Source organism: Haliotis rubra, unplaced genomic scaffold (assembly GCF_003918875.1).
Source record: "Haliotis rubra isolate DU_JTF1 unplaced genomic scaffold, ASM391887v1 Scf154, whole genome shotgun sequence".
NCBI classification, from domain to species: Eukaryota; Metazoa; Mollusca; class Gastropoda; order Lepetellida; family Haliotidae; genus Haliotis; species Haliotis rubra.
Genome location: NW_025765492.1, coordinates 1,547,983 through 1,559,584, shown reverse-complemented (window position 1 = coordinate 1,559,584; position 11,602 = coordinate 1,547,983). Strand labels below are relative to the sequence as shown.

General features: G+C 39.3%; 1 protein-coding gene across 1 annotated transcript in view; it reads left to right on the top strand.

The window, feature by feature from the left end:
* The first annotated feature begins 983 nt into the window (after positions 1-983).
* The window catches only part of LOC124270705, a 54,953-nt gene continuing 44,334 nt past the window's right edge, over positions 984-11,602 (top strand). The window contains exons 1-2 of the mRNA XM_046705738.1: positions 984-1,391; positions 5,571-5,871. Of these exons, the coding sequence (XP_046561694.1) occupies positions 1,308-1,391; positions 5,571-5,871 (385 nt within the window). The 5' untranslated portion in view covers positions 984-1,307. The remainder of the gene's footprint in view (positions 1,392-5,570; positions 5,872-11,602) is intronic.

Below are 11,602 nucleotides of genomic sequence, written 5' to 3'. Positions count from 1 at the left end.
CCCCAAGGAGTACAAAGTTTGAAAACAGTTTCTTTGAACCGTATTGAATACCATTCATTGACATTGCGCTGCGTCATCTGTGGTTTTATAGCGTTTGTAGACATTCCCGGTGCTTTTGTGCACCTGTCACAGCCCCATCAAGGGAGGTAACCCTACCGACGGGAGAGATCTCGCTCATCTCACCTGGAGTGTTAATGGCGCTATTGCGGTTACTGGTTAAACGAAAACGTACACTGAGAAGCGGGAGCTAATCCCGAATGTGTTTCAATACATGTAATCCTTTCAACGGCTTACTCAAGTAGTGGGCAAACAATCGCATTGAGTTCAGCACAACATCAAAGTCCACGAATACTTTCCTCGCTTGTGACAGTGACACACACGAGAGGGTATTATCCCACGAGCACCCTACTTCCCAACGTCCAGCTATCTTCACGCTCGCCCTTCCCCCACTGCCCTTCCCCTCGCCACCCGCCTTTCCCTCCACAAGAAAACTCGATACCCGAAACACCACCCGCTAAGAGAGGCATCTTAGGAATGCTGCATGTCACCTGCCTTTCAATCCGTTGCCGCTTACGATTAACCTTTCACTGCTAGAAAAACTAATCGATATTTTTTTCATATTTTCACACCATACCCTCAACCTTAATGAATGGGTACCTGTTTTATATATTATTTCTGCTCAGCTTGGTTAGTATGTTGTCTATTTAACTAGATTAGTTTATGCAAAAAAAATTATCGTTTAACCTTTAGATTACCATAGGCTGTCCTGTTAGGATATTTCATACACAGGTCTATACGTCAATGTATTTCAGTCTGTAAGTTATAAATTTTATTGTATCAATTTAGTTCCAGCTGAGCACGCAAGAGCAGTTAATATTGATTAAATATGTGTTCATTGTACTACAGGTTAGCCTTGAAAAGGTTAATGCTAATACGTAACGCGCCCCCACTCAAATCTATTTGCTTAAAATTAGCAGTCGTACTCGTTAATTGGACCTGAAGCACTGCGGGTGAAACGCTACACTCCAGAGCATGTTTCCAACACAAAATGGCAGCGGAATGCCTTTAAAGTATCTACCGTAACAGGAAATTCTTGAGATGTCAGGAATTTATCATCAGACAAAAACGCCATTGGTTGTTGACACTGTGACATGTTAAACACGTGCGCAGAGAGACGGTTGAACTCCTTCTTGTTTTTATCAGTGGATTAAGGGTTGGTCGGTCTTGTGTGTGTTGTCCGTCGGTCTGTCCATCTGTATGTCCGTCTGGATGAATGTGGGGTGTTTTCATCCCTTCCCTGTTTATCCATGCATGATCCAGGGTTGTGTCGGGACAACAGGCGAGACTATGTTAGTGGGCCCGCCACTGACGAGCAAGTCGGCCTTCTTCAAGTAAGTAAATACCTGACTGTTTTAATTTGTGTTTTTACCGACACATTTCTTCTTGTTTTCCTGAATGTGTCGTGTTTAAAGTTGTACATACTCGGACATTAGCTTACTGGGCGGCGTTATATTGTATAAACTATATTTGATATGTAATCGATATGCAATAGAATATGTGTGAGAACATGTACAGGCATTAGTGGGTTTTAAAGTTCTGTCAATATCTGACTCAAGGCCTTTATGAAATATTTCCACGCCCTGTTTATCATTTTGGATATACATTACATTACAAGTTCACTTGGACATGGGCATGGTACCTCCTTTAACACCCTGAGGGTCGAAACAAATATATTCACAAGGGTGTCATACAATTTAACAATGTAACTTTGTATATGAATTATGTGATATGATTTAATACTTAATGCATTTTCTTATGTGAATGTGCTTTTGTGAATATGATTTCATACTTAATGAACTTTCTTATGTGAACATGCTTTTGTGTGAACGAAGAACTTGAATAATGAAATGACAGTTTTGTTATTCATTGTTTGACAAAAGTAGCTGATATATATCTTACCTCAAACATATATCGCTGCAGTTTTTTTATCTGAACGTCAGATGTGACAGCACCACGTGACATGATTGACCTGCTGTAATATTTATGTAGGCTATCGTATATCGTCAGTTGTATCCGTGGAGAAATATGCATACCGCTTTTTGTCTGGAGTTGAGTAGCAGTCTGTCGAAGGAGCTATTGGCTAACTTTGATCGCGAGGAAGTAAAAATTGTATTAACATACAGTTATCGTTTTGCAGTTTGCAATATCGCAAATATTGTTTAGGCATGTGATATACTGTAGACGTTATGCTTTTATTTATAAGAGTACATTATATAACAAAATGAATACGATGGTGGTATTGTCAATATCGGAGCTTCTTTCTCAAAAAACATTTCTGATATACTTTGGGAAATGAAGTCATATGTAAAGTTAAATTTCAAAAGGCGAACATCACTATGGGAGTTAAAAAGTTCCAATGAATGGTGTATTGAATCAAACTGACGCAATTTGACGTCAAAGTATGGCTAACTCATCAGTTATACTGATACAATATGACAAAGTACCCTGGCGCAATACGATGTCCAAGTAATACTGGCGTAATTTAACATCAAAATAAAATTGGCTCAATATGAAGTCAAAGTAACACGGACGTAAAAATATCCCTGACACTATATGTCATCCCACTATCATCTGACGTAATTTGACGTCCAGATACCATTTGAATCAATATGACGTCCTAGGAACACAAACGTAACGTCAAAGGAACCCTGACTCAGTTTGACGTCACAGCAGAACTGTAAAATAGACGTAATATGACGTCGTTGCACACTCAAACAGTGAAAATGAACAAGCATCGTGCGTTAGAATTGCTAAGGTTAACGTGTTCCACTTTGGAAAACCGACATTCGCAGATTAAACTGACGGCCTATTTGGCTTTTTGTACAATAACGTCTTCTTGTTACGGATATCCGGAGCAGGTTTTTATATGCCTTTTTCCTAGTGGCACTGCGATGTTTCCAGCAGCACCATTGTTACCAGCGCGCAAACACACATGCTCTAAACAGATCTATCTGTAAATGCTGGAGTTGTTGAAAAGGTATTTCCTCTTAAAGAAATGGCCCCATGTATGAAAGAAGAGGTCGGCTTTAAAAAGACATCTGTAGGCAATGTGGTATCTGCTGATTACATCATGTTTGCACCATATGGAGTATATGTCATCAGTATAAGGAGTATATGTCATCAGGAGTATATGTCATCAGTATAAGGAGTATATGTCATCAGTATAAGGAGTATATGTCATCAGTATAAGGAGTATATGTCATCAGTATAAGGAGTATATGTCATCAGTATAAGGAGTATGTGCCATAAGTATAAGGAGTATATGCCATCAGTATAAGGAGTATATGTCATCAGTATAAGGAGTATATGTCATCAGTATAAGGAGTATATGTCATCAGTATCATCAGTATAAGGAGTATATGTCATCAGTATAAGGAGGTCCGTAGTCAGTGCACCCACTGAGCATTTATATGATTGAATTTTCGGCGGTGGGGTAGCCAAGTGGTTAAAGGTGCGCTCGTCACGCCGACGACCAAGGTTCGATTCCCCACATGGGTACAAAGTGTGAAGCTCATTTTTCGTGACCCGCGTCGTGATATTGCTTGAAGTTTGCTAAATGTGGTGTAAACCCATATTCACTCACTTATAACTGTTACATTGTTGGTGCGGTCTATGATAAATAAGGTCATACTTAAAGCACTTTCAGCGCGGATCCCAATACATGAGATTTAGTTATACAAAGCCTCCTTTGCTACGACAGTGATAACACCCTACGTTTACACACTGTGACAATGGATGTAACGTATGTCTAGCTGTTGTGGAGACCAACGTTAACAGGTGATCAGCTGTGATGGAAACAGCAGACACCAGTCTCAGCAAGAACTAACCGCAACCCATTGTGTGATGGTGGAGGATATATAAGCGCGGTATTAGTCCGTACAGGTTCAGGTATTTATTGTATGTACACACTGCTGGCCTGATAACGCAGTAGATATATATATAGGACATGATCTTGTCTGTTCGTGTGTGATTATTCACAAAGTTACAACATCACTATCTTCACCATCTATAACTTCCTTATACAGTGAACCCGTTCACCTCAACACCAGCATTCAAGTGTATCTCTTCCGCCCAGGGGACTGCGCGTTATATAGCTTCATCTGCCTACATGTTATGTAGCTTTAAGGAAAACACCAGATGCTTTTGATCTGCTTTAAATAAGTTTATAGTCACATTAATATCTTTGCATAGATTTCGGCAATAATTTTGTGGGGGCTACCAGGATTTATGGTATAACAGCTAATCTTTTCTATCTATGAGGACGAATTTACATCGTGGGTGGGTTATTCTCAACTTTGATGTTACTCTGTCTGAGAAGGTGTCGAAACTTCAAAACGGATTTATGTTTCATCAAAAACTATACCACGTCTCCGTCAGGGAATTATCCGCCGAGTCCACTGGGAGTATAGAACCAAAGTTAGATACTGATTACTTATGACACCAGGTGTTCTCAAGAAAGGTAAGCATGTCCTTTCCCACCTGTCCTTAAAAGCACTCCTTGGACTTGACCTCGTGAATCCGGACACCTTTCTGCGGTACACAGGTAGATATGACGTCACATATACAAACCGTCAAACGTCACAAAAACTAAGTACGTCAATGCGGACATCTATTAATCCAATCTAGTTTGTGGGGACATCGCGTATTTACTGGGTTTCATTGACTTCATGTACACTTAATATCATTCCGTTTCGATTTATTCATCTATACAATATATATCATGTGTCTGTATCTATTTGTCTGTGGACGGTAGGTGTAACTTTGTTTGATATTATGAAACCGATAATCTGGACAATGCGATATTAGCATCCCTACAAAAGAAGATGCAGCCGTAACATTACGCTTCTACAGTCATCCCTGTAACACAGCAGTAGCACAGATAAAAAAAACTGTAACAATGACAAAAAATATCCAAATATTCTGTTACTATTTTAGGTGCGTAAGTATTATCAGAGGAATCAGATCCAGTAACGACCATCCTAGCATCAGAGTGGAGACAGACTTGTCTATCAAATACGCAGGACACTATAAACAGGCAATAAGGAGAGCATTGTAGAAGCTGGTCGCAAGTCCGGCAGACAGTCTGCCCCCACGTGCACGACACGCGCCAAGTATACTTAGAAATATTAGCTAAGACCACTCTTCAAACGTAGTTTGTAGAAAGAATCTTTTGTTCTCCATGTTAACCTTGCCCAAAGTAACAAGCTCGTGGGTTTATCAATGCGTGCGTGGTACGCATAATACAATGTCTCCCCTGGTAATAGCATCCAGATCGTCTACATTCTCAAGTGTACGGAATATTCATTTGAGAATTTGGCCAGTATGAAGGAGACACAGGTGTATATTGCAGTACCGAGTTTGTGGGCAATTTGGATAGCTAGGACATACACTATCGACTTGCATGTATAAATGTAGTTCGTCCTAAAACCTTCGACCGTTCGGTTTTGTTATTAATGGAGTTCTGGACATTTTGTAAAATTCTGTACTAATATTGGTTCTATATTTTTCAGAAATACACTGTGACAGAGGATACCAATGGAGGCTATTTTACCGATAACCTGCGTTCATCGGCTGTGCTTGACGGTTCTAATTTTACAAATGAAAAACTCAAGCCTGAGGATAATGGACAGCCCCCGTTTGCTCCCCCACCCCATTCGCCCGGCCACGCCCTTCCGCCGAAAGATGATGGGGGAAGGAAGTTATGTGCCCGGAATATCCGAACACGTGAAGTGATTCTTATAGTGATTGGTTGTGTGTTACTTATCGGGGCCGCCGTCGGCACAGCTGTCGCCATCATTCTGAGTCAGGCAGGTAAGAAATATCGCTTTTTTGCCATTCAGCATGGTGCACATCGTTAGCTCAAACACATGTAACGATATTAAGCAAAGGCACATAAACAGATTTCTATTTCAGGGTATGTCATAAATCGCTATATGTTGTTTCAAATGTCTGTTTCTTAAGTGGATGTCACATAAAAAGTGTTTTTAAATATATAGATAACTTGCACGTGTCGCACATGGCGTAAGTATCAGCACATAAATACATACATACACACACACATAGTGTATAAATACACACACATACACACACGTATATGTCCCATATGTTCAGCTACATGATATATGAGATCTTGTCATAAATCTGCATCTATGTAGATAGAATAGAGCTGATGTAATAAATGAACGAAATAGTGTCATAAACACAATTTGGTCAAATATTTAGCGTCATTCTCTTTGAATGTGACAATTGTCCAACCGTTTTCGTTATGACATTCATAGTTGACTTTGTACTACAGTTTATGTTCTTATTTCGCGAAGTAATGTTTCCATAAATTATTTGAATGGGAAATGTTCACAAAACGGTTTTCTAAAAAAGCTGAACAATTCGCTTCTATACTCTAATTGTCGCTGGTTTAATTTTTAAGATTGAAAGAAGAGAAAAAATTTGAATTAAGATTTAATCTTTTTCTGTTTCAAACAACACTATAATTATACAGCAATAAAAATAAGCAGGAACAATTTGACCTTGACATTGCTAAAATGATAACGATCCCTCAATTTGAGATGGCGTCCAGTTTTACAGCCTCCTGCTGTGAATGTTTATGTACGTAAACAAAACATTCCACACAGCCCTGCAGTCAATATAAAACGCCAGTACAAAAGAAAACCCAGCCAGAGCCCATATGATACTGGAATAATCTTGTTAAAACTGATACATTTTATAAATCACATTCTTCAATAAATACTGAGTACGTGAACGAGATTATATTGAGACCTTACTGTCAAAGTGCGGAATCCTTATCGGCATTAGGATCTAATGTAGGTACTCCGCTTGTCTCGAAGTGCGGTTAACTACGGTTATGTCGAAGTCCAGGGAACCATAAGTTCGTTTTATCCGTAATCATACGCATTTCGATTCTGATATACAGTCAGTTGTCGGGACATAAAACGTCGTTCGTTGTATATGCCAGTTGTGTGTTCGTTATATCTGCCAGTTGTGTGTTCGTTATATCTGCCAGTTGTGTGTTCGTTATATCTGCCAGTTCGTGTGTTCGTTATATCTGCCAGTTGTGTGTTCGTTATATCTGCCAGTTGTGTGTTCGTTATATCTGCCAGTTGTGTGTTCGTCGTATCTGCCAGTTGTGTGTTCGTTATATCTGCCAGTTGTGTGTTCGTTATATCTGTCAGTTGTGTGTTCGTTATATCTGCCAGTTGTGTTCGTTGTATCTGCCAGTTGTGTGTTCGTTATATCTGCCAGTTGTGTTCATTGTATCTGTTCAGTTGTGTGTTCGTTATATCTGCCAGTTGTGTGTTCGTTATATCCAGTTGTGTTCGTTATATCTGCCAGTTGTGTGTTCGTTATATCTGCCAGTTGTGTGTTCGTTATATCTGCCAGTTGTGTGTTCGTTATATCTGCCAGTTGTGTGTTCGTCGTATCTGCCAGTTGTGTGTTCGTTATATCTGCCTGTTGTGTGTTCGTTATATCTGCCAGTTGTGTTCGTTATATCTGCCAGTTGTGTTCGTTATATCTGCCAGTTGTGTGTTCGTTATATCTGCCAGTTGTGTTCGTTGTATCTGCCAGTTGTGTGTTCGTTATATCTGCCAGTTGTGTGTTCGTTATATCTGCCAGTTGTGTGTTCGTTATACTGTCAGTTGTGTTCGTTATATCTGCCAGTTGTGTGTTCGTTATATCTGCCAGTTGTGTGTTCGTTATATCTGCCAGTTGTGTGTTCGTTATATCTGCCAGTCGTGTGTTCGTCGTATCTGCCAGTTGTGTGTTCGTTATATCTGCCAGTTGTGTGTTCGTTATATCTGCCAGTTGTGTGTTCGTTATATCTGCCAGTTGTGTGTTCGTTATATCTGCCAGTTGTGTGTTCGTTATATCTGCCAGTTCGTGTGTTCGTTATATCTGCCAGTTGTGTGTTCGTTATATCTGCCAGTTGTGTGTTCGTTGTATCTGTCAGTAGTGTGTTCGTTATAAAGGTAGTTCACGGTATTGGTAACTATATATATTCGATTATCCCAGGGACTACAAAATAAACCAGAACTGGGATATTTGATATTCGCGAGGGACTGGGGTATTTGATATTCGCGAGGGAGTGGGGTATTTGATATTCTCGAGGGACTGGGATTTGAATTTGAGTGCTAACTGGCCAGTCCATCGTCTTATGTTGGTTCCTAATGAAGTGTATATTTTTCTCAAACAACTAAACCAGTAAGGCTTGTTCTTGGCATGCACGTTTCTGCCAATAATGGCACCAAACTGTTTACCAGGTTCAATAGTTTGATCTTTGTGAAGACAAACAAAACTTGAGGTTACACATCACACTTTCAGTTTTGTTCTAAGCATCATCATTCAAATCATAACTCGATGTGAACAAAGCAGGGTAAAATACGTAACTTTATCAATCTTTCTCAGAAACCGATATAGAAATGTGACGAAAATCTTATGGAGTTCGTACTTCAAATGTTCTTCAATTTGAACAGAGAAAGAACAAAGAAAAACAAATACAGTTTGCAATGTTTACGTAACTGTTGATGCGCGAACTCCGAGGTCAGACACAAGATAAGCTCGGATAACCATCTGATGTATCAGTGTTTTAATTACCTAGTTTTATAGCGACAGCGGGAATGTTCCCACGAGGACTTACCTAGAGGCCATTTCACAAAACATTGCATGAGATTGATGCAATAGAGTGTTCGCATTTTGTTACGGTAGTTGTCGAAATGTCAGTCAAAGAAGTTGTACAAGTATATTTCACTTTGACATACTTACGTCATATCCGGGCGTTGGGAGCTAATGCATTTTTTTCAGGATTAAAAACCCTTCTCGTTTTCTTTGTAAATTTACAGTATGCTGATGATGAATTGGTCTGAAACATGTCAGATCCCGGTCTGACTGAACTGTCATCCCAATAGTAACTCACACTTTGTTTCGACGATTAGACTGTCAAGCTTGGATGTTTGCTCTCTAAAGTATTTAATTACGACAATGTAAACAAATTTCAAAGTTCAAATTCTGTACTCTGATTTGTGCTCTGTTCACAATTTATAGCGAAATGTCATCATATATATATATATATGTGTGTATGTGTGTGAGAGAGAGAGAGAGAGAGAGAGAGAGAGAGAGAAAGCATTTACATGTGATTTGTTGTGAACACAGCTGATTAATAAATTCCTGATAACTCATGTTATCACACCTAACCCTTCTACGAGTTAGCATTCATATTAGCTGAGTAGCTCACCTGAACAGGCGGTTTATGGAAGCCGACATCATACCACAATGTCCATGTCCATCATCTCAGCCTTTAACCCGCTTCACAATACAATGGCAAGGTCTGTAAAGCTCATTTATGTCATGACGTATGTCAGATGCTCTACAACAATGTCAGGGAGGTATTCACACCGGAAAGTCAAATATCCCCCCTTATCATTCCTACAATTATGTGTGTGATTTCATAACCATCCAATCATTCGTCTGCCCTTCTCGTACCGCCATCTCAACTTGATGTGAGAAATGCAGATAGAAATATTAATACATACTTCTTTGCGAATTACAGTTAACCACGTTTGGGGATTAATGACACAAAACAAAAACTCCTTGTGTGAATATACGCATCACCTTTCTTGTTTCAAACTGTTACAAGCAACACGGTAGAGAATTTGATCGTTACAGAACGATTTCATACACAGCTTTACTTTCTTCGTGACAAAGGGTGAGCTGCAGAACCTAATTTTGGCGAGCAGTAGCCTTACTATTTCGGTGTTTCTTCTTTGTTGAATGCTCTGAGTTTCTGATTATTTTTGACACGTTGTCTGGCTGTAAATTAAGACGAACCAATCAAAATAGAGCCATTGTAAGTTAAACAATAGATAGATTGTTTTTAGTTTCTTTCTAATCTCCTTGCACTTGTTTCATCAGCTAGCGTTGCCACTGATATAACGTTGAGGCATGCACAAACTGACGGGTGGTTCTCTAGAAGCAAGAAAATGTGAAGTTATAATTTCAAACAAAGATTCCGGAAAACTGTTTCCCAAACTAAGGAAATTCCAGTTTCGGCCGAAGACTACATTCCAACATTCACGGCAATTTTTCAGCAGAATGCGACTTCCAACTACATATATCTTGAGTTTAAATCTTGTGCTGGTATACTAACAAATATCAGTATGATGAATCCAAACTGACAATGGCAGTCTGGAAGCGCAGATGGTTCAGCATCATGCCACTCAAAAGGCCCATCCTTTACACACAGGAAGCGACATTACGAGGGGAATCACTTTGTTATTTAGATCAATTTATATGGAAGGATATGTCCCGTTACAAAAAATGTCAAACGCCATCGACAGGATACCCGTTTTGTAATTAGGTCAAGGTCAGCCACACGTGTTAACCTTTTGTGAACGCACATAGACCCGATCACTTGCAAGTATATGTTAAAACGTCATAGACATTTTTTTGGGTGACAATTTACAACCATTTTGTCACGTGTTAGATTTCACGTACAGAATAATGTAAACTTAATACACAAAATATAGCTATGATTTGTAACGATGGGAAGTCCAATTGTTCAAGGTTATAAACACTTTCCTGGTATGCTTCATGCCTATTTGTCTACTCTCGTAAACATCCACGGTGACATATATTCTAAATGCCAGCATCTATGGATAAACCAAACAGCAATATTAGTTCGTGACATCAGAAGTTCGTTATTTGCATGGACATTATGTCTGACTTCCAAATACCTAGCTTGCATTGTTACGAAGCACATGTGATACATGTGGTCTCACCTTAGGCAAGTGGCTTTGCTCAAAATTGCCTCTGTTCACTCTGCAGAAAATGGGTACCCGGTGAGATAAGCCATGTGACTATAACCTTCTAGCATTTAACAGGTAGACTTTGTGATGCGCCGTTGAACAACTTCGAGCTGGATACCAGGCACCATAGAAATAGATTATAAATAAAATAAAATTAAATAATTTAACAAGCGTCGGTTTTTCTCGTAGGTTGTTATGTACAGTGAAGGCCAAATGGGTTTGCCTTGTCTTATACCTGTTTGGCTTTTTTTGTTCTAATGCTATGCCCCTTTCGGAGGTCCTAACGTTGTTTTAAGGTGTATAAACTGTAATGGTTGTACAGGGCAGCAGGTGGGCTGCGGTATGAGATATACACCACTATATTCCAGGAGCAGTCATGTGGAACCTTCAACAACAAGCTTAACAGCTAGTGGGGACATAAATAGCTTGACGGGGGAGGGAGAGGATATGACTTTACTGTGTGGCGGAAAGTTTTCTGCAACAAACACTTTCATATGAGCATATATATAAACAGGAAAGAGAGCATTATGGCCGATATTGTTTTTGGGAATCTTGGGTTTTTTTAAGAATTGTTTACGTAGCTTTTTGACGTTATGTCTTAAATGTTGGTAATAATAATAATGATGATAATAATGTTCGTGTATTTAATGTAGACAAGTACAGTGATGGCCATATTATCTTTAATCTGCGTCGCCTGACAAGTTCACTCTTTTTTTAGGCTTACAAGA